Below are 27,281 nucleotides of genomic sequence, written 5' to 3'. Positions count from 1 at the left end.
TAGTAACAAGTAATAATTCCTCTAAATTGTTCAGAGTTCAACTGTGTGTATCCAGCTCTGAAAATCTGGACCAAAATGTCTTTTCCACCTGTAAATCCTATTATTCTGACACCCAGGAAGAATTTCTCTAGTATTATTACATTAGAAATGTTCAATTCTGTGGGTTTTTTCCAACTTGAGAAAGATCTGAAATATTAAAGTCATTTTTCTCTATAACACTTGATGAAATCAGTTTTGAAAAGTTAGAACTTACAGAGCAGCTGTCCTGAAGGACAGTATATCTAAATCGATTGTTTCCTTCTGCTTTGATCTCCAGGTCATTAGCACCCTTAAGAATTACAGCTTTCTTCAGGTTCTTAGACTGGTCATCCATGTACCCTATACTGTTCTTACAATGGTATGTGATATTCTGGGAGGCTTCCTTTGACAGAAGGCGCAGGAAGGTCATTTGGGTTACAGCTGTATTTGGTGACTCACTGTCTCCATAGACAAACTGCAAAGATACAAGATAGATTATCTCAGGTTACATGAATTCATATAAAGTTTGTGGATGTCAGTAATATTAATGGTTTCCAGACAAGCAAGTCCAAGAATCATTAGAATTCTTTAGTAATTTGCTACAAGCTAGGCACCCAGAAACTGAGGCCACTTTGGAAAATGTTGGCCATAACACATAGCACCTTTTTAGCTACGGCCCCGATCCTGCACTGAGAACCACATGCACATCCCAATAGATCCCTACCAAAGTTAACAGGATTCCAAACTGGCAAAAGGTCCAACCTGAAGAAATTCAAAGCAGGGTCAATGCCTCTAACATTAAATGTAATAGCTCACTAGAGCAGCCAAATATATATAATAAATGTCAACCATAGAAAACATTTTAAAAATGTAACTATTTTATTGGAATTTTAGGATCTTATTTTACATACATTTTATTCAGTAATATCAATAGTAACCAAAGAAGTTTGAATTTATTAATCTAACTACAGATTTTATCAGAACACATTACTTAGACTGGAGCAGAAAGAATGCTCATATCTTGGGACCTTTATAGAACATTGTTAGCTATTTGCACTCTTCTCTGTGAATAATCAAAAATCAGCCAACATTTTGCTAATATTCTGCATTTTTCCCTTCCTATATATTTTTCATTTTATTCATATAGTTTGAGTGACTGTAGTGCAGAAAATGTAATTTAATATTGGCTGGAAAAGGTATACTTTCCACAAACCAGATAGTATACACAGAGTGAGGAAAATCTTCTCTATCTGCAGTGTCTTCTTATAACATATGCTAGCTATAATCAGTCAAGTCTGGGAATTTCTTTTCAACTACCAGTCTCTAGAGTTTGCAAGTGAATATTATGAAGGTTGTACTGGGTACCTATCAGACCTAAAGGTGTTGTCAGAATATTCAATATTCTTTTACAATTGTTCTTGATGGTGAAATCTACCTCCCCTCCAGCATCAGATCATGGATTAAATATTCTCAAATCTGTAAAATGCTAAACACCTACTGTAAGATGCTAGCACCCAAAGCAACTACGGCCTTTAATGCCCTTCACAGGAATCCTTCATCATGATCTTCAGTAGCCCAGGGGGTGAGAGTTCTGAAGCTCATTCTGGAAGCCTGGTATTTTGCATGGTGATGTTATGTGAACATAATTAAAGCTAAGTTTTTGTCATGGGTACTTTTAGGAAATAATGAAAAATTCACGGAAGCCCGTGACCTGTCTGTGACTTTTACTAAAAATACCCATGACAGAATGGGTAGCCTGGACAGCTGGGGCGGGGGAGCTGGAAGCTACGGGGTCCCCCTCCACTGGTAGCTCCAAGCTGCAGGGGTCCCCCCTGCCTCCCACAGTGGCCCAGAGCACTGGGGATTCTCCCTGCCGCCTGCCGTGGCTGGGAGCTGCTGGGATCCCCCCTGCCACCAGCTTCCCTGCAGCGGGGGTCCTCTTTGCCACCCACAGCAGCCATGAGTGGCAGATCCCCCTGCCATCTGTGGTGCAGGGAGACGTGGGGCTCCCCCCTGCCATCCCCGGTGGCTGGGAGCTGCAGGGGTACCTCCCCAGCTCCCTGCCTCCACAGCCGGCAGGGGACCTTGCAGCTTCCAGGCAGCGCTTTTTGAAGTCACCAAGGTCTTTGGAAGTCACGGATTCTGTGATTAAACATAATCAACAGGAGTTATGTCTGCATAGGGACTGCATGATTAGGCATTCTGATTCCAACATTTTGTTTGTGAACCCAGATTTTTGGGAACTAAATTAGGGATACAGAAGGAAGTTTTATATTTTTGAAGAGTAAACAATATATTTGAATCAAGTAAGTAACAACTTAAATATCAGACAGTCTGTCTACTAGAATTATAAAGTTCTTATCATGGCATGATCTGCTCAAAATAATAGGCAATATCCAATAACAAAAAGAAAGAATCTGGAGAAGAGCCTTCTCACAGGGCGGATTCAATTAAATAAAAGCAATTTAAATCAACAAGTGGGAAATTTTGATTTAAATATTTGATTTTTCTCATGTTTTCCATTTGTATTTTTTAGTTATTTTCCTAAAGACAAGTTGATTTTCATTGTCTGGTAATCATTAAAACATGTTGATTTGCAACTAAATATAGCCTTCACACTGGAGTTGGTGCTGCTTTTTGCTAACTACGACAATACACTATATCTGTACACATTTATTTAAGCAAGTATGTAGCTTAACTTACATTTATTAATATTCTTAATTTTTACATTTTTATTATGTTAGAAAATGGTGAATGATGCATTTATTTACTAGCTGATTGGTTTTTCACTTGTGATTTATATCAAGCTCTATTTGGATGGAAATTCAAATTCAATTAAAATGTAGAAAAACAGAATTTTATTTCATTTTATTAAATAAAAATGGTCTTAAATGTGCTACATATATAAGAAAAAAGTTTATCAAAAAGTTAATCAAAACACGTTTTGTATTTAAAACTAACTGATTTATTAACCAAAGGAAGTATCTACAGTTAGTGAATTAAACTGATTGTTTCTGATCACTATGTCCTAACAAGATTTGAAACTAGTAGATCTCATCTTTTCACACCTAGTTTTTAATTCATATATTGGAAGAGGAAAACAAGTTTTCCTGCGTTTTCCACTCCCAATCATTTTCTTAACTTTGAATGAATTAGTTATTGAACTGATATAGTTGAATAAACTTAAATAAAGAAAATATTCTCTCTGCATCTACAGAGATGCTATTGTTGTCAAAAGCTGGTTTAGTGCTTCAACAAACTGTAGTTCCAGGTATTCCTTTAAAACTTGGCAGCAAATATATACTACTTACCATTATTTTAATAGATTATAAGAAGTTTGGGCTTTAACACAGGCTGTCAAATTCAAATTTAATTTTAAATGGCTTTATTTTTGAAAACAAATCTGTATTTAATTTAAATAAAAATATCTTACTTAATTTTTAAAAAAATCAATGTTTAAAATTTTTTATCACCCCTTTCTTATCCCATTTAAATATACTTAGTTACCTGTGATCCCCTGTTCATATCAAGGCCATACCATACAGGCTTGCGGTCCGATGATCTACTAGTCCACCATGTTTTGCGTGGTATGCTAGATGGGTTTGCAGAAATACAAGTCTCTCCAGTTTCCATATTGCAGTGGACTTTTACAGCATCTTCAACACAACCTTGGTTAGGGTCAATCCAATATTCTCCTACAAAACACAAAAAATGTAATCTCTGTTATATTAGTAAGATTCCTGAATTAATTAGGGAGTTATAATTAGGACTCTCTCTAGATATTACAAAACACAAGCTCAACATTTACCTAATGTCTTTTATTGTGATGCCTCAAATGGCTAACCAGTTTAACTTATCAAAAAACAACTTGTGTAACTATATTGGGCATGATGTAACAACCCTCTACTTGTTTTAATGTACACTCCAGAGATAAGTTCAAGCACAATAGTTGGATCCGTATTTTAAGCACTTTAAAATTGGGGGTAGTTAGATCCAGAATTTTGCTTAAGCCCAGTTCTTAATTTGTAATGAAAGAGATGCCGGGGCTCAAGCCATTTTTTTTTACTTTCATAACTGACATGGCAAGCTCAGAGGTGCCAGGGCTATAAAATGCCAAGCCTAGAGGTGCCGGGGCTCAGCCCTGGCAAGTCCTGGCACAAATTAAGCACTGCTTAAGCCCATTAAAAAGCCCCTTGGCACTACTCTGATGGAACAAAGCAGACAAGCCTGGCACAGGGGACACAGCTGCAGGAAAAGGGGAAAGGCTGGGGTTGCCCTCTCCCTAGCTGATCCTTAGCTGCCAGACAATTCTTATGGGGTGCTGGGAGCCAGTGTAACTTAGAGTAATTCCAACACACTATTCAAAGAACAATGAGATATACAAAATCATGCTGGGTAAAGCACCCATGTTATTTTAACAACTGAATGTATTATGCATCCAAGAGCAGCATTTAGCTTCAATGCTTAATTATTATTGCCTCAAACATGCAATGTACCAGCTTATCACTGTGATCATACATACAGGGGTGGTACTCCAGTGTGATCACATTTACAGGGGTGACACTCCAGTGAAATATCCAAGTGCTTTATGCAATAAAATACTGAAGAATAAACAACATTTTTGCAAGAGGTTTTTGAGCCTCTTAATTCAAAAGGCCTGGTATGAACTACACCTATTACCAAAACAACCTATATCATGCATGTTTTCCCAGAGATCCTAAGAACAGAATGGCAATACACCTGGACAATGCAGCGTGTGCAGATACTGCATTATTAAATGTTGCATTTTATACACACCGCTTTTCTTGGATGGATGACAGAGCTTTAGATCATCACAAGTGCGTGCTGGGTGTTTCTTGGAGCCATCAGGGCTGCGCATGGTTTCAATCTGGCTACTCAGTGACTTCAGTGTGGCATGGACTCCTGGATCAGTTTTATTGTTGTCATCAGGGGCTGCTTCATCTTCAGTGAATTCTGGCAGTGGATCTGCCATACTGTCATCAAAGTGGCCCATAATGTCACCGATGGCAGCTGTGAGGTGACCTGGAGGGCCTGGGGGACCTGGGGGACCAGGATCACCTGGAGGACCCTAAAAGTAAAAGTAGTAATAGAAATACACAAGATCCTTTCATTAGACAGAGTGGGGTATGGGACAGTATAGTTACTAAAAAGACAAGCCTAGCCAAATCTCAGCTCCAATCACCCTCAAACTTAGGAGAAGTTCCAGAGCAACACTTCACAGCTGACTCCTGCCTCTAAGGATAGAGATAAGAGGATAGGCCCACACATCTCAGGGCTTAGACTGTCTCTAACTTTGTCTTGTACAGCGCTGAACATTTTGGCCTCAAATTCAGGAAAGCGTTTTAGCATGTTCATAGCGATACTGTACTACATATGGGCCTTTGTTGGTGTTAAACAATGAATAATGCACTCTACAATGGGTCAAACCAAAACCTTGATATAAAGAGTCTTGAGCTTTAGGATCTGAATTTTGTGGCTTCTCATTCTAAATCTGATGTTGTGGTACCACCACAGGCACACCAAGATTTGGCTGTAAAACTCCCTTTAATAGTAATTAACCAGAGTTCAAAACTAATGTTCCAATTGTCCAACAAGAAGCATGCCCACCAATCTAATGCATTTTGTGTCTAGGAATTATGGTAAGAAATGTATTTCTTAATATGTTATTGTGAATTTGTAACTGAGGTAAGTATTGAGAGAAAGTAAAACTAGAAATAATAGTCTGAGATATCCCACCTTACTGTCTCAACTACATATCTGATCTGTTTTATATTCAAGCTCTCTACTCTCTACAAAAACTCTACTCAAAATTCTGAATTCTGCAGCTGCTGTGGAAGTCACTTACACACTTAAGCCTGTTACAGTCTGCACAGGGCTTAAACCCTGAAGCCCGGGGCATGCCCCGCCTGGGATGAAGTCCCTGCTGGGACTCTAACTTCTAACTCCTAACTACACTTAACAACTACTTAACACTAACTACTATAAACAACTATTTACAAAGCCCTAAGACTCGAAGTTAGAAGAGACGAAACCACTAGCCCTTGCTATGGAGGAGAAGTGCTCCGACTAACCACCACGTGCAGTAAGAAGGAGGTAAGAAGGAACTGAGAGGGTGTAGGGCCGGCAGCGCCTGATATACTGACACATAAGCACGACACTCAAACGGGCGCCACAGCTGGTCCTACAGATATTGCTAAGGCAAAAATCTCCAATGGTCGCGTACATGGGCACTCACACACCTAGAATGTAATCGACATGAGCAAGCACTCAATTAGAGTCAATATCAGGAGAAATTCTCCAAGATTTATGAGGGTGTAGAACAGGCTCCCCAAGGAAGAGGTGAAAGTCCCATCTCTGGAGTCATTCGGAACTAGACAGGATAGCTCACTGGAAAGTGTATTCTAGAGAACTAACTAACACATCTTCTCTTTCTCTAACTTCCAGAGTAGCTTTTGATGGAAACATCTAACATATTATATTTCAGTTCACAAATGTCATGGCTAAAACCCTATCATCTAGATTATTTGTGGAGTTATAAGTAGTTAAGAAGCACTGATCTGTCATTAGGCATTACTCATAAATCTAAGATCAATTTTATAGAGTGTTCCTATGAGTTTTAACATCATAATACCAGAAGGCAGCTTATCTCCCCAAATTTCCATGAACTTACTTCAGGACCTGCTTCTCCTAGACTTCCTCTTACACCAGGAGGCCCCAGTGGCCCATGTGGTCCAGGATTTCCATCTTTGCCTGAAGGACCAACTGGACCTGGAGGGCCCTGAATAAAATTAGAGAATTAAAGATGGGTTTTAATAACAATCACATTCGCCAATCGCTAACATGCCTTTTATATTAAATATAAACAACATCTCCTCCTGAAGCAATCCCATGATTTTTGAAAAGTAATGAATTTAAAAGTAGTAACTTGTTTTTTGTCTGAAGTTTAGAAGGTAGCTGAATTTTACCATATACTGGTACTTCTGAATTTCCCCAGCCTTATGCCATAGAGCCAGGCAGGACGGCTGAAGAGAACAGTAGAGGGAGATGCCTGCTGACTTCTAAAGATGGAGAGCCAGAACTAAGGGCCAGAAATGACTGAAGGCAGGGGACCAGCACAGGGGCTTACCTGCTGATGGCTCCACGTTGGAGGGTTGGACGCTGGGGAAGAGTGTGAGAGCCTATGGGAGTGTTCCCCTGGTGGGGATGATTGCCTGGTGAGGATGATCACCAGCAGGGAGGTTGTGGGGGTTCTTGCTAGGAAGAGTGGAGTTGTGCTCCAGCTGTGAGGTGTGCAGTGGCTGTCCAGACAGAAGATGACTAACAAGGAGCCTAGGAGTGACAGAAGGAGCTGGAGCGTGGTACGTGCTATGTCAATATGATATAGCAACAGGATATGGGATTTGAAGGACTACCTGCACGGGGTTTGAGAGATGGACTGTGGTTTGGGACTTTTGTTATGGCTTATGTGGACTGTGTTTTGGTAATAAATGGACCAAAGGAGTGGTATTAGTGAGGCAAAAGAGCTTGGAATGGAGTTACTGGGGATTCTGAAGGGAAAACTGAGGCAGGCACACCAGTCATGCCATAGCCTGACGCAAAAGGGTGCCCAGGAAGGGACCACCATATCACAGTATACTTCTGTAAAAGCTTTTGCTACATCAATTATTAAACAATAGAATTTATTTGAGTGAAAGAGAATAAGATAACCATTACATGGAGTTATTTTAGGCTAAGATCAACAAACGTCATCTGCCTAACAGTGAACTGTAAACAGAAAGTTGATTGTTTCCATATTCTTATATATAACACAATGTACTCACTCTAGGGCCAAAAGGACCTGGAATCCCAGAACTGCCTTGTTCACCAATGGGACCCTAAGCAGAAAAAATGATATTTTTATTATATTTTAAATCGAGCATCACATTATCTTTAAAGAAATATTTTGTAAACCTATAAAGCTCTGATTGCCAAAATGAGCCAGGATGTGCCCAGGAAACATATGTAACAATTTCCCTCTGAGTTCTCAATCATTGTGCACTTTTAAGTCTCAATGTATTATTCTCTTTTGCTCCGGTGACACAAAAACAATAGTCAACAGTAAGATAAGTAAAGTTTTTAACACTAGTACAAATCTATACACAAAATTATGTCTGAGGTTACATGCACAGAAAGTCTTTAGTTCGGTATTGTCCAATATTAATAACAACAATAAAAGGAAAAGAGGAACCAGCCAGAATCTTTATCCAAAGCTAAAACCAACTGATGTGATTCTGAATTGGGAAGAAGTTTCGGTTTGGTTATTTTGCCTGCTTGCTTTACTTTTGCCTTTGGCTAGGACCAGGGCATAAATACCACCCTGCAGCTGAAATTAAAAAGTACTGCAAAGTTGAACAAAGTTTAATGAGAAAGACCGTTCTTATCAGGCTTCTATTATGGAGATATACCTATACCTATCTCATAAAACTGGAAGGGACCCTGAAAGGTCATTGAGTCCAGCCCCCTGCCTTCACTAGCAGGACCAAGTACTGATTTTGCCCCAGATCCCTAAGTGGCCCCCTCAAGGATAGGGCTCACAACCCTGGTTGAGCAGGCCAATGCTCAAACCACTGAGCTATCCTTCCCCTCAATGCTACTCCATAGTTTGCATGAGAGGGACCTTAAAGAGTTCAAATAGGTTGTTGAGAAGCATCTGAACTTCTGTGTGCTTTTTTAAGGTTCACTAAGCATCCCATACTTCTGGACAGTGGTTCTTCAGTCACTGGCTACAATACAGGTGATGAAAATGAGACAGGCACAATTCCTGCAGGAGCACAGCTACTACAATACCATTTGAAAGAGCACAGCATATGCTCCTGTGCTCCCCCAGGCGCTGGGCCAGGGCACCCCAGGTGGGTGGGTGGATGGGGGTATCCATGGATCTGTCCTTTCTTTGGTGTTCAGTGCCATTGGCAATCCAAGAATCTTATACTCATTCCCTTTGCCTGAGCCCCTGAGATGCTGAGCAATCTCAATGCCCACTTACATCTATTTTACCTGAACTAACTAATCTATTTGTTTTATATATTACCAATCACGGTAGTAGTTAAGTGTCTTTTAGAAGAGTTTTAAATTTCAGGGTAGTTTATGCTCTTTGCTCCACAGGTTTGTTGAGATGATGAGACCTGGGATATGTTGGCCAGAGAGTACAAGATCTAGGGCAGATCTACACTACAGGGCTAAGTCAACCTAAGTTACGTAACTCCAGCTACGTGAATAACGTAGCTGGAGTTGACGAACCTGAGGTCAACTTATTGCAGTGTCTACATCGCGCTGGGTTGATGGGAGAAACTCTCCCGTTGATTTACCTTATGCTTCTCATTCCGGTGTCAATGGGATAGCAATCGGTGGTCGATTTAGTGGATCTTCACTAGACCCGCTAAATTGACCCCTGGTTGATTGATCGCCGCAATGTCGATCCACGTTAAGTGGAGACAAGCCCCTAGTAATGACAGGACAAAGACCAGGAGGAAGACCCAGAAAAAGGTGGTTCAAGACGCTGAAGGAGGACACAAGAAAGGTCAGGATCAGCTTAGAAGAAACACTCAATAGGAATGCTTGGAAAGGAAGAACAAGAGCCACTGACTGCAACTAACAGAACAAGGTGAATACATAGAAGACAAAGGAATTTTGTTGAGGAGGCAGAGAGGGTTGGAATATTTTGGGGAGCTGAGGGTGCGCAACATCTAAGCTGCTGAACACTTTGCTTGCTTTGCTTCACTGATCACAAGAACTATGATTGCACTCAGCCTCTGCACAAGGACACTAAGAGTCGAGCCTCTGACACATGCAGGGCCAGGTGCACGCTGGTTCATGCTATATAATTTTGATAAAGCAGAACTGCTAACAAATGCAGTAAAAATACTGTGGCATCGGCTGTGCATGGAACAAGTATCACAGATTATTTATAATTACCAATATCAACAGAGACCACACAGATTTCTATGTTGTGTACAAAAGTTACTGTTTCTTAAATGGTAAGTTCTTTGGGGAAGAGAACCATGTTTTTCTATATGTTTGTGCACTCCCTAGTGTATTTGATATGCTAACATTAATATTAACACTGATGCTTACAGCAGCAGCAGCAGCATGGAGACTGCTCAGGTTGACTAACATGAAGTTATAATTTGCATAAATCTACTTGATGAATGGGGAACAAGAAGTAAATTTGACAATTTATTGCATTGATATTAGCAATGTATAATATATATATATATATATTGGAAACTACAGACAGCCAGGGTACCAGAGAGCGGCTGTCTGGAAAGCATATTTATTGTAATACACTGTGCAGATTTTCCTTTTTGGTTCATTTTTAATATGAAAGTCTTAACAGATGTGTTATATTTTTCTTTTCTTGCTAATTAACTAAAACAACTTACAGGAGGACCAGGAAGACCTTGAAGACCAGTGAAACCTCTATGACCCTTCTGGCCCCTGTCACCTCGGTCTCCATTGTCACCTTTGTCACCACGAGGACCTTGGGGACCCTATAGATACAAAAACAGTCAAATAGAGGATTCTAAACTAAGAACAAACCTTACTTTGCTCTGGACACTAATGTCTGACACTGTTCACTTCTAAAGGCAGAAAGCAGCAGGCCGCGTTTACATATTAGAAAATGCCACATACCTAAATAAAATAGAGTTGGTTACATTAAAATTAATCCTTACTGTTTACCTATCTATTTCATACATTCAAAAATACTGGTACTAAGAATAGTGAAGATATTATATAATATTATATACTTATAACAATATTCATTCCATGCTTGATAGTGGGAAGCATTGTTATGGAGAGGACTGAAATGTTATGAGTAAAGATGATCTCCATATGTTTGTATCTACCGGCCTCTTTTTTCAGTATCAGGAAGGAAAGTGTCTTCACTTCTCACAACTAGCTAAGTACCCAAAGGCTCCTTCAGTCTTTATTAAGGTAAACTTACATTTGAAACGTCAATGGGATTTTTGCCTGGATAGGGACTACAATATTTGAACTCCAGATGGTCAAATGAGTTTGTTCCATAATTATTTAACTCCAAGATCATGAAATTTTTAAACTTTTTAAATTGGTTAAAATCACTCAAAATATTTCTTTGGCTTACACTTTTAATATTACATTTTCCAGTTTAAATCTCATGCTAGCCTAAGAACAGCATTTGAAATTTATAATAATTTTCAGTAAGTTTTAGATACTGAACAATCTACATCTTGAAACCAGAGTGAACTTTTAGAAAATGTCAAACAATCTCTGCTTTTCCTTCTTCACCTATGTCTTCTGATTAGAAATGTCAAAACTGGATTCTCATATTTGAACTCCCTTTGAATTTCGGGAGTGTTTCATGAGAACAGCCGATTTTGTAATATTTCTGCCATTTTAGTCTGAAATCTCATGAAAACAACACACAATATTTCAGCATCATAAAATTCTAACCTGAATCCAAATCCTGATTTGGCCTCACACTGTGAAACACAAACCCTAGACCTAATTCAGGTCCAAATACCACCTGCTTGGCCACTCTCTGTTGCATCATGCAAGTAAAGAAACTTTGAAGATTCTTGTTACCTCTGTTCAGTCATGTTTTACAGACAATGCACTGACATAGTCAACCAGTTGGAGAATCTAAAAGGATTATATAACTCAGAAAATGTTCACTATTCATTAGGAGTCAGCTATCTAAAGCTCAAGTCATTATTCAGGCTTCTAAATCTAGCTTTTCTTGCCCTTTTGGTAGCATTACTTTAATGTAAAAGTAATTTGGTTTGGGCAACAGTAAAGCAATCGCACAGAACTTACAGGCAAGCCTCGTTTTCCAGCACGACCGGGTGGACCCAGTGGACCCCGCGAACCCTGCACAGAAATGCATGGACATGTTACGGGAAGCAATGCAGCATACCTTTATAGCACATCTTTTCATAGAATATGTCCAAAATTATAATACAGCCATACATGAAACTAGTAAACAAATCTGAAATAAAGTCCCTACTTACTGGTTCACCTCTTTGCCCTGCTTCTCCTGTAGGGCCAACTGGTCCTGGAGTTCCTGGGCCACCCTGCGCACCTGGTAAACCGGCAGGTCCAGGTTCACCACGATCCCCCTACAAATCATCACAATTTACTTACTATGTATTTAAAAAATGGGACCGGACTACATCAATAGACTTTTCTATCTCTATGGTTTAGTACAATGATTACGATTAGTTGGGATATTCTTGCTGTCAGCTCTCAAGAGTGAGCTCCCATGGGAAGGACGGTTTTAGCTAGGGTTCCCCAGCTTTGAAATCTGTGTCCTCTTGCAGCCCATCAGAGTCCTGGTTTGTGACTGGAATGTGGATTTACCACAAGCTCTCTGTATGGGGAATCCTAGGAGACATGCAAGGGAAAGAATCTGCCACAGACCCAGAAAAGAATAGAGATTTACAGCAATGGCTTAACACTAATAACATATTCTTACACGTTCTCCAACAGCTCCATCTCGTCCAGGAGTACCATCATTACCAGCAGGGCCCTAGAAGTGTGAAAGGTAAAAATAGGACTATGCTTAGTTGACTGTGTGAATTGCAGGGAACAATGTTACATTTGCCCAAAGATGGGCTAGGAACTAGCAGGTCTTTCCCAGCTCTAACTTCTATGACTCTAGGCCATAATTACAGCAAGTCTGTTACTTTTGCCTGTTACTAGGCCACAATACTTACTTCTGGACCAGGTTCACCTACTGGACCACTGGCACCTGATTGGCCAATAGGCCCTGAGGGACCTTTATCTCCTGGTGGCCCCGTTGAACCCTGTTTTCCTGGTGTTCCCTAAAAAGATAAGAAATACCTTATCAACCATTTAATGTAATGAAACAAAGAGAACTCAATAGAAAAGATCACCAGTTGTTAAACTTTATGGTTATGAATCCAGTCTTAAGCACTACCAATATTTGTAGCTTTCAAAACTTCAGGATGGAAGAATGTGTTCTAACAGATTTTGAATATCCTTTTGATTTGTTGTATAGTACTAAGCAATTTAATTGCACTTTTAAAATTAACCAACCAACCTAGTGGAATAGTCTTTTATCGACTTTGAGGTCAGCATTTCTGATTGGAGCTTTAAAAGAACCAGATCCTTTGTTATGTTATGCAAGTTCCATGGTGGACTAACGCTCCCTAGATTGTTGGACCAATTGGGAGCCTAGCCAGCCTCCAGCATATCTTAAAGAAGCTTAAACACAACTGTTGGCTTGAACCTTTATTGAATCAGACAATCCATCTCTAGACCAACATAACTTCTGATTAGTAACCTTGGGACAAGCTCCGGTTGAGATTGTAAACTGCTTGTATATCTGCATAAACAAGTTTCTCTTGAATGCCATCCCCTTTAATAATCACTACACTAAAGGAGAAGCTTTTTTCTCCCTCACCAAGCTTTCAAAATATATTACAAGGAAAAAAACCAGAACTTTTGGAAGTTGTAGAGTTCATTGACAATTGTAACTACAAATTACGTGGTATGGGTCCCATTGCTCCATGTTTAGCAGAATTTCAGCCTGCTCAACCTTGTTAGCCTGTAGTATCTGGGCTAAAAGACAAAAGTCAAAATGTTCAGACTTGAGTTCTTATTTGGGCACCTAAGTGAGTGGTCTGATTTCTACAGGTGCTGCTGCCTAGTAAGACATGCCTGATTTGGAACGTTTTGACCAGAAGCCTTACTACGACTAAAGATTCTCCTTTAGTTCAGATGGACAAGGTGTTTGTCTGGTGGGCTGCAGTCTCCATGCCACGTATGTGTGGTTTAGTTATTAACCATACCTGTAGACACAATGCCACTGATTCTTTACATAATTAGATCCCTCTAATATTGTCCTGTTTCTGTGTAGGAGCTAGGAAGAAGGCACATAATATCACAAAGGTGAGCAGAATACTTCAGACAGTGTTGCTAGGTGAAATATTGACTGCATTGCTACTCACACCAGGGCCAGGCAGGCCAGGCATGCCTCTCTCACCTCGCTGACCTGGCATACCAACAATACCTCTCTGACCAGTAGTTCCAGCTGGACCTGGGGGGCCATCCGGACCCTGAAATTGACAAAGGATATAACAGGGTTACCATCATATTCAGAATCAATAACAACAATAATAATAAGGCAGAATCTCTAAAATTAAACTTAATCTAGAAGGAGTTACCACCATTGAAACCTGTTTTTTACAAGAAGCAATATTATGACAATGTGCACAACTGGTTGGTGATGTGTTATATTTGCCATCAGGCCTAAAGTGTCCAGACTGGAAAATGTGTAAAATTAACTCCAAAGGTCAAAGGAGTTAAAATGCAATTGGAAAATCCAGTTAAAAGAAAACATGAATAAAAATGAATGTCTGGGACCCACTAAGAGTTGTTTCTTTTACATCTGAAATATGCATTAGGTGTGCACGCAAGGTGCAAAAGGTGACATGAAGCAGAGCGTGGAAACTCAGAAGATGCTATAGAAAGTTGAAATGCATTTAAAGCTACATTCTGTATGGAACATATGCTGTGCACTTGTAGATTCTATTCTTGTTTCAAGACGGTACAAAAGTTGGGCATTTCAATAAATTTCATTAAAAAGCTGCGTGGCTAAAAAGCAAATATAAAGACAAAAGCACTTACAGGTTGCCCATCTTCCCCTGAGTCTCCTTTGTCTCCAGGGCCGCCAGGTGGCCCAGCTGGTCCTCGATCTCCCACTCGACCGTGTGCACCTGGATCGCCACGAAGACCTGGAGGGCCTTCTTTTCCTGGGTCCCCAAGAGGCCCAGCAGGCCCCGGAGCTCCCTAGCAACATTAAAAGACCCCAATTACAATAGATTTCTGATCAAATCAGGACTGGGTTCTGATCAACTAAAAATAAATAAGTACAAAGGAAGGACCAGCGTGCGAACATAATTTTATCATATAACAGCTAACACAGTGCTTTCTCTTTAATAATGTGTGATGAACTCCCAAGACTTGCAAATGTTCTCCAACTTTCATGCCTTACACGCCATTTTGGATTCCCTCCTCTAAAGAAGGAATTATTCATCCTAGAGCTGGACAATTAGTGCCATAAAATTCCACAAATATTCATTCAAAATTTCTCCACTCACACCAGTGATAGCATTTTGTATCCATTTTTCACTCACTTTCCATAGACATGAATTATTTTGATGCCATTGAACATGATCAGTTCTCATTTTTTTAAAGTAATTTCTTACATTTATGTTATGCCTTTGATCCCCAAACAGCCCAAAGTGACTTATACATGACAGGAATCAGATCAATCCTGGGACTTCCCTCTTTAAGAAGAAAATCCAAAATGGCAGTCATGTTATGGAAGGTCTGAGGGATAACATAAAATACTGTATGTGTGCATGGATCCCCCACATTTCTTCAAAGGATGGCAAAGTACATTCCTGTTTATACAGAGCATATGTTATATTAACAAATGTGCTTTGACATCACTTCACTTGTGCCACTGCATGTGACAACCACAAAATGAACTTGAGCAAATTTGGTATTTGTCATTAATACACTCAGACAGGGCCGGATCCTAATTTGTCAAGCCAACAGGGGGAAATTACACACAATTCTTTAAACTTTTCTCAGTGACACTGTGGTTAAACATAGGATGTACTTTTTGCCTTCTCTGTCATTTTTTAAAAATGGACTGTGTGAGCAATTTCACTGATGAGCTGGCACAAGAAAGGCCCTGTTGCTCGTATAGAAAATTCCCTCAACACCAAGAATTATAAGGAAGGAAGCGGGGCATGATTTGGGATTTTTTTTTTTTTATAAATTTCACGGCAAGTGAACAGTTCAACCAAGAACAGCTTTACTATCTCAAGGCCTGATCCAAAGTGCACTGAAATAAACTGAAAGACTTTCACTGACTTCAACAGGCATTGGATCAGGCCCACAATTAAAAGGCTTTGTTTGACTTACCACCTAATCCTGCACACACTGAATTCAAGGGAAGCATGCTATTACTTTCAATGGGCACAAGATCAGGCCATGAATACTGTAGGTCTTTACAAGTTCCAATGTGTATGATTCTCTGATTTGTTCAGGTGTCTAACTACCATTTTTTAAAATGTACCTATAAGAATAAGTCTCACTTACAGTAGGTCCGGGAGGTCCAACTCTTCCAGCAGAGCCAGGGAATCCTGTAGCACCCTAGAAATACATTTTGATATAAACACTAGAAAGAAATCTGGCACTGGTTACATGAAATGTTCGCAGCTCACTGAGCAATCAACTACAACTGAGCTAATTATTAAATATGCAATACAACTCAGATTAGGAAAGATTTAAATATTTCCAACAAAACTAAACCCATGCCCCTAGTGTAAAAAGGTGCTATTGCTTTAATCCAACTAATTTACAAAAGCCAAAATACTTACAGGTGGACCCTGAGTACCTCGACCACCTTTTAGACCAGGAACACCATGAGGACCCTAAAAATGGGAAACAGATGGGCCATAATGAACAGCAAAGAACATTTAAAATGAGAAAAATTGACACAGGTCATTGTTTTCCTTGTTTGCTTTTTTACTTACTGGTGGGCCAGGAGACCCAGAAAGGCCCTGTGGTCCCGGGGATCCAGCATCCCCTTTCTGTCCAGGTTCCCCAGGTTCACCTTTCACACCTGGTTGACCATCAGGGCCCTATGAAAAAAGTCAGATCAGGTTAGAGAACACCAAACCTTTCCTATTTGATAGTCAATATACACTATGGGAATCCATTAAAAAAGAGGCGAACAAATCAGTCCAGCACATAGACTAGCACCGTAGCTCAATGGGACAGCAAAAGTAAATTGTAATAGTCTGCCACTAACTTTACTGGGTCAGAAGTGTTTTATGTGAAATTCTGTGGAGTCAGTTACCCATATTCCATAAAATAGTTTTCTAACCTAGTTTATATTTCTCTCTTTTCTTAAAACCTTAGGATTTCTCTTCAATCTTCATCTCCATGTCGCACATGTCTAAAGGTTTAAGGGATTAAACTCTTACTACCTGTTTTATTGCCTCTTTTCCAAGGGAAATTGATGCCTACCTCTCTCTCTCCTGGAAGTTCAATAAATTGTTTGGAGGAAAGGGGCCATTTCCCAGGTGCCCTGAAACTCACTAGGAACCAGTGTCAGACTTGTGGGAAAGGTCGTTGCACTCACAGATCTCCCAATTATTCTCATGAAGACCCTGGCCATATGGTGTTCCTTTTTTAATCTCAAAGGAAATATTTTCATACATTAAAAATATATGTAATCTAGTTAACAATGATATAATCTTGTCAGCAAAATAATTTTCAACTGTCTGGGGTATTTACTGGCTCACTATTTTACATGAAATAATCGTGGGGGGGGGGGGAAGAGGGAGGGAGGGAGGAAGGAAGAGTTCTTTTTGAAACAGAAATCTGACTTTGTTCCAGAAATATTTCCAAATGGTTTAGAATCCATTAAACAAAAGTGATTAAGCAGCATTTAAATTTAGTTTATGATTAAAGGAAATAGATTAGAATCATATGACACATACCGGAGGACCAGCAAAACCAACAGCACCAGTTGGGCCATTTTCACCACGGGAACCCTGGTGAAGAAATTAAGAATTGTTATGTTTCAGGTGGTATAAAAGGCTCGTTGTATGGAGTATAATCTATACAGCAGTGTAGAAGAAAGGATGTCAACAATTTCCTGTTATACATGCTATATTAACTATAATTGCACAACTGGGTTTTTAAGAAGAGTCATGTGGTATAACTAAGAAGGCTTAGTAAAATACCTTTGGAAATACATCCTTCTAAAACGAACAAAATAGCCAGTTGAGGTACACATGTAACTAAATAACTCAGTAGTAGGCCAAATTCAGCTCTCTGTTGTTGTGTAATTGATAGCAGAATTGGGCCTAATGTATACATTTTATGTGATCTATTATTCCATTCGGTTAGACTGGAATAAAAATAGATGTTGGTTTCATTAACCATGGGATTCCAAAATTATGGGACCAAAGGGGCTGTAAAGCTACCATAAGCACACAGCTGAGGATTCCTTACTATGTGTGGCTAAGGGAGAAGGGGAGTGCCTGAATGTTGCTGAGAGCCAGCACTCCCCAGCTGGTGTAATCATTGCTCTAATTTATACTTGTAATGACGTGCTCTAATTTATGATGGGGGCTGAACCAACCCGCAGCAGGATCAGGGACTGGGGAGTGCAAAGGCCCCCTTTGCCATGACACCTGCCTGGTCAGACCCCAATGCCCAAATCGTCCAAAATAACCCAGCTCTGAAATATGTGAAATGGACAATATGACATAATTGGAATTATTATACTTCTTTTAACCCCTCCTCCTCCTTAACATACATAAATAGAGTCAAATGTTAGGGGTATGCTTTAAAAAAGGCTCATGTAATTACAATAATGAGCATACGGCACAAGGTTTTCAGATGTGAGGAAAGCTGTAGTAGATCAGTTGTCAGGTTACCCTGACATCTATGACCGGATAAACGAGATCTGAACGCCTGCAACTACAGTTAGTTTTATGGGTTCACAGTAGCAAGGCAAGAACTGCAGGTTATGTCTGAAGAGCCATTTAGTATTTTGGAGGATGCAAGGAAAAAAGGGGAGGAGAAGATGAAAGAATAAAAGCAGGAAAGAGAAATAACTGGAGACCGTGTACAATGAACAATGACAAATGCTGTTAAATATCAGCCCCCTAATGAGATTTGGTAACTCTGGGTCTGAAGAAGACAGAGATGTTTACTCACAGGATTTCCACGGGAGCCTGGGGGGCCAACTAAACCTCGAGGACCAGGTTCACCCTTTAAATAAAGTTAACAGGTTGTTATTTCCAAAATAACTTATCAGAATAGCAGCAAACATGAAAATAACATGATTTTATTAGGAGAATTCAAATGTCAACTAGCTCTGTATAAAAATCCTATTACCTTTTCACCAGTAGGACCTGCTGGACCCATTGGACCTATTGGACCTGGAAGACCCTGTTGAACAAAACAATAGGAGGTGTTTCAGTGAGAAGAGTAAAGATTCAGAATTCCCGGCATCAAGACTTAGTTTATTTTAATGTTTCCTTCTGCATTTTTGCATTCTTGAAATTCCTCCCCTTTACCCCTGAAGTTCTGTTTGGTCTTTGTTTTAATTTAGTACTTGCAGCCTAAAGTAAGCTGCAGCCTAAATAACCCTGTTCTTTTGAGACACATCTACTATCTCCCCTTTCATAGCCACACAGTCCACACTTAAAAACCCTGCTCTCTCTGGACTGACTTTATTTTTTCCTTTACATAGTATTTATGAAGAAGGCCTAATGATCAAAAAGTCCTGTCTTTATTTTCTCTTTTTAGGAGGACATGAAGAAAGACCTTTTGTCTCATTTGCACAGAGGCCCTCCATACCTCTGCACTTCCTTGTTATCAAGTCCTTAACTCTTTAAATTAAAAAAAAGCCGCTACTTATGAAGATTCATTTATTCCTATCAACCAAACTCTCCTAAAAAATGTTCCTTTTCCCTTTTGTATGACATTTAGGATAATTGATTTCAAGCTATTTCTCTACCCCGACTGATCTGTTACCTACATTTAATGAGCCTGCAACAATAGACAGCCTTTATGAATACTTAGATACACCAATTATGATTTTCCTTCAATGGAAGCAGAATGTCAAATTATTGGTCTATGATAAAAACTCCCTACACCACAATGCTGCACTGCTATCTGTGTCACGTGATACATAAGTACACTGAAAATTTAAAAATGAAAAGCTATTTGATCATTGTCAATGCTCCACTGACAGGCTATCTGCAAAAGTGTTTCAGCAGAAGGATCTAAAAGTTAGTTCATCATACTCACACTTACTTGATCACTGCCCCAAATAGGCATGCAACAATTCTCCAAAAAGGGCCATACTTTTGGAGTTTAATGTACTCAAACAACATAAAAAACACATCATATCATTTGAAAGCTTATTTTGTGTATGTTTAGATGAGATATGAAGTGGAGCTGTCAAATGATGTCGTAAGCCTGTAGACAAGGTGAAACAACGGTACCCAAAATGAGAAAATATCATTTTTTGCACAGTTCCAGAAACAATACAACATGACTATGACCATAGTTTTTACTTTTAAGATCATTTCAACACCGTATTGTGGCTTTTATTGGCCAAAGCTACCAAATGACAATGTATAAAAAGATTTTTATTGTTTTTGTATGGGCAGGTATCTTTTTTTCAGAAATGATGAATCTGTTTAACATGTGGCAAAAATGGAGAATATCAACATTTTGCAATATACTAACATAAAATGTTTTCACACGACATATTCTTAATTGTCACAGTATCTCACAAATGTTTATAACCGTTTTCTATATTTTCAACTGAAATTTGCTAACCAGATCAGCCCCACACTGAAGGTTGTGCACCAGTCGCAACAGATTGCACGCCCACAGCTCGTACTGCTTAGTGAGTAGATACAAAAGGTATGTAAATTCCTAATGTAAAGATTCTCCAGTTGTAAGCTTTTGTACATACAATGTAACATCTAGTCTGCATGGTAGACAATTGCCTATGCATGCAGTACTAGGCTTTGAAATATTATAGAAACTAGATTTTAATTCAGTGATATTTATGCACAGATCAGTGTTAGAGATGACAACACACAGCTTCATACTGGGCTTCAGTCAAAGTGGCTCCCTAAACAAAAATGGCAATTTTGATACTAACATACAGATCTAATTGATATCTAATTTAGCATGGTCTGTGTACTAGTACAAAATGAAAAATGGTGGTAGTGGTAATGCTAACAATATACTTTAGGAACGTTACCTCTACTGGGAAGTTACAGTATATGACGATATGGAGGATATAAGCCTCTTAACACTTACATCATGGAGAAAAGGACTCTACAAACTTAGAAAAAAATGTTATTTGTCAAGAAAATCAAAACAATGCAAAATTATCAAAAGCCGCCTGTGCTGGACAGAATTCTGTGATTCTGGCAACAGAGGCCAGGAAAGATAAATTGTATTGGGGTCTATTGGATGAGTTTTCTGGTTTAGATGATATGCCACCAATACTCTATTACATGGCTTGCTTTCAGAAATACAAGAGCAAGTTAAATTTGGCACATTCAGCCATTCAGAGTTGTACTGAACCCATGAAAGAAAACAGACTCTCAATCTGATCAGAGTATCATGTTCACCTGCGTCCATAGCCACCAGAGCAAACATGTCCTCCAGGATTGGTCCTGTTGCATTGTTTGCTTGAGAAAAACACAGAAGAAAGACAAGAAATGCCATAAAATAAAAACATTTGAGAGAGCAACCAACCTAAGGGAGGCAGCACTACAAAAAGGAGATGATGACATGTTGAGCAGAATATCAGTGAAGTCAATGAAAGACTTGATTGCCAAGGATGCAGTTTATCACTCAACATGTCTTTCTTCCTACTTGAGTAAAACAAAACTTAAAGCAAAACCATCTAGTTACTCTGCAACAATACAGTCGCCTTATGACAGCATTTTATCATCTTGTTGAAGAGATAGACAATGATTGTATGTACAACAAGAAGGCTCTTCTCCTGTCCTAGCTGCTACAAAAAGATGTAAAGCCTTACTTCCCTTAGATGTAGAAACTGCAGGCTATTCCAGTAGCAAATTACAGGCAAGATTAGAAAAACACTGTGGTTCTGTAATTTCATTCCATGCACAGCATGGACAAGGCAAGTTTGCCACTGTTTTATGAAGTGCAGTAACATTAGCTGATGCTATCCAAGCTGCTAGTAATCTGAAGCAGAAACTTAGGCCACCCAAATGTTTTGTGGATGTTCTTGTGGCGAGTGAGCCTGATGAACAGCTTTCAAATGAACAAGTGGTTTTCTATAATGCTGCTTCAATCCTTCAGTCTGAAACAGCCAAAATGAAAGCCTCCGAACATATTATCCAAAGCCAGGTGACTGCAGTTTACAGAGATCAGCTACTTCTGTGCCCCAGTTGGTGCAGGAGTTTGTCCTTTGGTTAACAGATAAAGAGGCATATCATTCAGCAAGCAATGGGTATTATCCTTCAGAAGACATTCAAGGAAGGGGCCTCTCAAATGAAGAGCACATAGTATTCAGAAGTTCCAAAATTATCACATCTTTGCACATAAGCCTTCCTGCACAGCTGTACCATGAGTTTGGGTCTTGCAATTTAATTGACACACTACATGCTCATGCTGCAAAAACTGAAGTAGAAAGTCTACAAGGAGGTGAGTTCATTCCAAATAGAATAGTACCACTTCATGCTGGTGCAAGTCTCATCCACGAAGGAGATGATAATACAGACATCAGCATAGAGATTACTGATGGAAAGAATACCTTCCATTCAATGGCAAAAGTGTTATTTCAAGTTAACTTGAGTTCATAACACTCAAGCATGGGAAAGAAAAGTAATTTACTTTCCATGAGCAATCAGAGTCTCTTATGCAGTGTGCAGCATTTGAAATACCTAGAACACATCCATGAAAAAGTACTTGAGAAATTTAATTCATCACCTACAAATGAATGCTGTCAAAGATCTCTCCTGGTGTCTGTGAAAACTACTGCCTTGTGATGTCCTACCAATTCCAGATGATGTCGATATAGTTAACACTCAGGTGATTCAATTTTGGACCGGTTTCAACCACAAGCTTGCAACAAAGAAAAGCATCTACATGACAGTTCCATAGGCACCTATTGTGGATGCCAAACTACCTGACATGGCCACAGTATCTACTACAATGATCAAATGGAAGGAAATACCAGCAGTTCTAGGCCAGCAGCATGCCACTTGGATCAAGAGTCGGCAGCTCTATGCTATTGCTCAGCAAGTGAAATGGAATTAACTTGGTACCAATATAATTCACACCGTGTGCTGTTTTGTTGCATGTATTGGGAAATTTTGCGGAGATGTAGGATTGCTAGACCTTGTTGAATCTCATGTGTATGCAGCTTGTACTGCAGATCAAATTCTTGCAGGTAAGCAATTCAACTGTGCTTTGCATGGTTGGACTGTCATACAAATGATGGCTGGAGACAATTTCCACACATTCAATAAATCAGTTGCTGTCTATTCGAGGAAGGTACTAAGAGGATTTTATAAAGCTGTAATTAAAGCTGCAATTAAAGTATTTGACAGATATGACAACAGTAACTCTGTGAAAACTGTAGAAAGCCAGTGCTGGACAGGATCTATGATTGGATGCAAGAAATACCAGGTAACTGGTGGATGCCCTGTGCTGCTATGGAAAAAGTTTCTAAATGTAGCATCCATTTAAGCAATCACTTGTAAAATTCGTCTGTGAATATATGATTCAAATTGCACCTATGGAGCAGACCCAACACAAACATTCCCTCTTGGTGGAGGCTTTTCCAATGAAGAGGTAGAAAAGTCCATCACCAATAGAAGTGTTGAAGAAGCCCAAGACTTGTATAGTTCTCCAGAGGAAGCAGACACAAGGATCCTTCTGAATGCTAGTAATTAAGTCACGTGATACAGGGAACTTACCACTTCAGAGACCTTGCCAAATTGGGAGAAAATGATGAACAAGCCACAATTTCTGCAATAAGGAATTTGGCAGCAGTGTTGCATGACCAGAGCAAGAAAGAAAAAGAGACCCACAGAGACTTGAATTGCTTGGGCCTCCATCTACCCATCAAAAAGGATAGGTCACTGGCCAAACTCCCACTATGCAAGGACAGTTTTGAAGAGCATGTCAAAAGAGCATAGTGCCAAACAAAGATTTGGAAGTCTTTGCACATAGGTAAATTGTACATTGGATCACCATTGCAACATGGTGGAAAAATGTAATGATAAACTACTTCCTGTATTCTTCAAGAGCTTCTACAAGAATTTATTTGATCCAGCAGGGGTTGCTGCACAATCAACAGGGTCTTGTAGTCATAATCTTCCCTGCACAAAACTGTGAACATGCCAACATAATGAAGACTGTGGTAATCCACGCACTCTGGACAGAGATCATACTGAGGAACAGGTTGACAATAGTGATGTTGAGTAGAAATATCACCAGCACCATTACATTCAAATGATACTTGTACAAATTTATTATTAGATTTTGTTTTACTCTTTAGATTGCTGTTGTGATGCTTTGAGGTCACAAAGAAATCCCATTTTATGTCTTGAAATAGTACATAGAATCATGAAACTAACAGAAAAGAACTCAAATATTTCAAAGTAGTCATTTAAACTTTTGGATGGTATCATTGATTGTCCCCATTTCTATGGTAACACCACCACTTGAGAGCTCCATAACATACTGCATCTTAAGGTACATATAATAAGCTTTCCAATGGTATATATATATATATGTGTGTGTGTGTGTGTGTGTGTGTGTGTGTGTGTGTGTGTGTGTGTGTGTGTGTGTGTGTGGTGTATAGAGCCAGTACATTAAGTCAACCACACCAGTGGTGTCTGCCACTTGCTTAAAACTGTATGAGTGCCTTTTTAACAATGATGTATTATTTTATACCTAAGGACCTTAACTATGTTTTAATTTTCTAAGGCCTATACCTATATCATCCGTCTGATTGCAAAACAATCAGACTGCATGATGGAATTAGCATGAACTCCCTATTTGCTACTGCATCTCAATATTGAAATGTACTCATGCTTAAATATCATGCATTTTTGCACTGTGTAAATGATAGTTCTATTTGTATGTGTAAATATGTTAATGAGCAAAAGTAGTTAAAAAAAAAAGACAGGCACGCACAAGTCTCGCTGACTTCAAAAGTTGTTGCATAAGTATTGCCAAGGGTAAAAATGGATCCCTAATCTTTCCAATCTGTGTCTTGCCTTTCTGCAGTATCTTTCAGTGTGGAAGACACTCCTGATAAGATGAGATGAGATAAGACTTGTTCTCACCTCCCCATTCCCAACATAAACTCTAAATTCCTGGAACTAACTGATATTATCTAGATGCTGAATATAGTTTGTTTTTGGAGTTGAAAAACACTAACTTGCTTAGGAGCTCCATTACTTGGAGCTATTTCTAAGAGGGGCAATGGGCTTACTTACCCTTGCACCATCGTTGCCAGCTGTACCTTCAGAGCCTTTCTCCCCTACACCACCCTATGGAGAGTATCCAGAAAGTCCAAGTCATTTATATATCAGAGCAACTACAGAATTATCAAGAGACACGTACTTCTGTTTAGTATTTAAAGGCGCAACGATAAGGAGACTTACCCTGTCACCCTTGGGACCAGGAGTTCCAGCAATACCTCTTTCTCCAGGCATACCCTGAAGACCTGGAGGACCTGGATCACCAGGAGTCCCAGTGGGGCCTGGACTACCCTGAAATGAATAAAAAAACAAATTACTGCCTATTAAGTTGAGGTCTCTTTGTCTTTAGAGTGAAGAACCATCTGTGCTTATGAATATGCCTCTGGGGGACACTGGTAAGTAATAATTTTCTCTTAAACTTCTTTCTTGTTCACATCCAAACATTTTTCAGGAAACAAAGTTGCAGAGTTGAATTATTCATTAATTTTAGAATTTATACCCAATGTTTTGAAAAAACTAGTCATGAATCTTGGGTGCATGAATGGATGGGGCCGCGGGAGTGTGGGATGGAGGAGGGATGCTAAAGTGGCTCTACATAGCCTTCTCAAACTGAATCCTTGGATGTTGGACAGCTTCCATGGAATAAATAAAATCAGTCTTTATTACACTAGTTACCAATGGCCAATTATCGGACCTGGGGATTGTCCAGGGCAGGGATGTCCTGGTTGTGCTCTCTTGCCTCCAAGCTGTGCCTCTTATGTCCTCTGTAAAGAACATGGTAGTACAGGGTCTGCTGTGGCAGCTCTATACTCCCAAGGGATCCCAATTCATATGCGTGGATTCTCTCCTGAGCAACTACACCAGCCGTAGGGCTACTCTGTGCTGGTAGAGCAGCACAAAGTATCCATAGCAAGAGAGATGGGCTACCCAGTTACTTACTGTAAATAAGCAAGATTCTCCAAACAAAGGCAGCACCATCGAGTGCACTATATTATATAAATGGTTTCATACTGTTCTACTGAAATAGGCAAAGCACACTGGTAGTTTTAAGAAGTGTTTAGTCCTGTATGTTAAGGAGCTTTGTCTGTATACACTGAATGAAAATACTGATTTCTCAACAATATTTTAGTGCCCTTCATTATATTGGTGTTATTCTACTGGAATATCTTTGATTAACATTGCAAGACTGTTGTCCTCTTGGAGCCTTCAGGAAAACAAGATGCCTCTCTCTTGAGAAGAATGCAGCTGAACAGAATCTTAAATAAAATCACTAAATCAATACACATTTCTTGTGTAATTTACCTTTGGACCATCAGGACCATGTCCTCCAGCCATACCCTTTTCACCCTGAAGTCCTGCTGCCCCTGGTTCTCCTCTCTCCCCTGGATTGCCACGTTCTCCCTATAAAACAGCAATATGTGAAATATCTGGTCGTATGCAGATCCATTTGGCAGAAAAAAATCAATTATGCATTGAACATGGGGTACTATTGCACTAGAGAGCTTCTGCTCAGGAATGGCTTATGCTGATCTGAACAAACAACAAACCCAAGTATATTCTTTTGGCCATAATAAAAGACTCTTTTGAGGTGCATAAAGTGGTACAGTATTATAATAAGATTATTCGCACATGCTATGCAGCATAGAGTGCCTTCCGTCCAATGATCTCAAAATGCATTACAAACATTAGTTAACAGAGCTTCACAAGAATACTGAGGACTATGAGCATATTGTTATTGATTAGCTGCATAGCACCAACTGTGAGTAAAAATGGATAAACGTTTATAATCATTTTAATAACGGGCAAACTGAGGCACAAATGTGCTAAATTATATGTTTCAAGACTGCCCAGTGTATCAGTGTCATAATGGAACCCAGGAGGCTTGCTAGGAATGGCCAGTACTTGGGGAAAATACTTACTCTTGGACCTAATGGACCTCCAGCTCCAGGATCTCCAGGAACACCCTGGTGAGAAAAGAAATACAAGTTGGAAGGAAAACGTTATATACTACGTGCTGATAGGTATAGAAAACAGAGGATAACATTTTCATTTCAGTAGTTCTATGTAGTCTGAATGTCGATGGCTGATTCTGAATGCAGATTTTCCATGTTGAATGGAGATAATCTAATCCAGTCAGAGGACCAGATTCTGCTACTGTTACTCATGCTGAGT

General features: G+C 39.5%; 1 protein-coding gene across 2 annotated transcripts in view; it reads right to left on the bottom strand.

The window, feature by feature from the left end:
- COL5A2 (collagen type V alpha 2 chain) overlaps positions 1-27,281 on the bottom strand; it is a 179,531-nt gene that overhangs the window by 2,906 nt on the left and 149,344 nt on the right. For both annotated transcript variants that reach the window (XM_054043613.1, XM_054043612.1), the window contains exons 32-53: positions 27,029-27,073; positions 26,412-26,510; positions 25,293-25,400; positions 25,125-25,178; positions 19,009-19,062; positions 18,829-18,882; positions 17,601-17,654; positions 16,629-16,736; positions 16,473-16,526; positions 16,192-16,245; positions 14,707-14,868; positions 14,028-14,135; positions 12,771-12,878; positions 12,530-12,583; positions 12,066-12,173; positions 11,872-11,925; positions 10,458-10,565; positions 7,860-7,913; positions 6,710-6,817; positions 4,816-5,107; positions 3,526-3,713; positions 254-493 (exon numbers count right to left, since the gene is read on the bottom strand). In XM_054043613.1, the coding sequence (XP_053899588.1) occupies positions 254-493; positions 3,526-3,713; positions 4,816-5,107; positions 6,710-6,817; positions 7,860-7,913; positions 10,458-10,565; positions 11,872-11,925; positions 12,066-12,173; positions 12,530-12,583; positions 12,771-12,878; positions 14,028-14,135; positions 14,707-14,868; positions 16,192-16,245; positions 16,473-16,526; positions 16,629-16,736; positions 17,601-17,654; positions 18,829-18,882; positions 19,009-19,062; positions 25,125-25,178; positions 25,293-25,400; positions 26,412-26,510; positions 27,029-27,073 (2,268 nt within the window). The remainder of the gene's footprint in view (positions 1-253; positions 494-3,525; positions 3,714-4,815; positions 5,108-6,709; positions 6,818-7,859; positions 7,914-10,457; positions 10,566-11,871; positions 11,926-12,065; positions 12,174-12,529; positions 12,584-12,770; positions 12,879-14,027; positions 14,136-14,706; positions 14,869-16,191; positions 16,246-16,472; positions 16,527-16,628; positions 16,737-17,600; positions 17,655-18,828; positions 18,883-19,008; positions 19,063-25,124; positions 25,179-25,292; positions 25,401-26,411; positions 26,511-27,028; positions 27,074-27,281) is intronic.

This window comes from Malaclemys terrapin, chromosome 11 (genome assembly GCF_027887155.1).
Source record: "Malaclemys terrapin pileata isolate rMalTer1 chromosome 11, rMalTer1.hap1, whole genome shotgun sequence".
Lineage (NCBI taxonomy): Eukaryota > Metazoa > Chordata > Testudines > Emydidae > Malaclemys > Malaclemys terrapin.
This window is presented reverse-complemented; position numbering and strand designations above follow the sequence as displayed.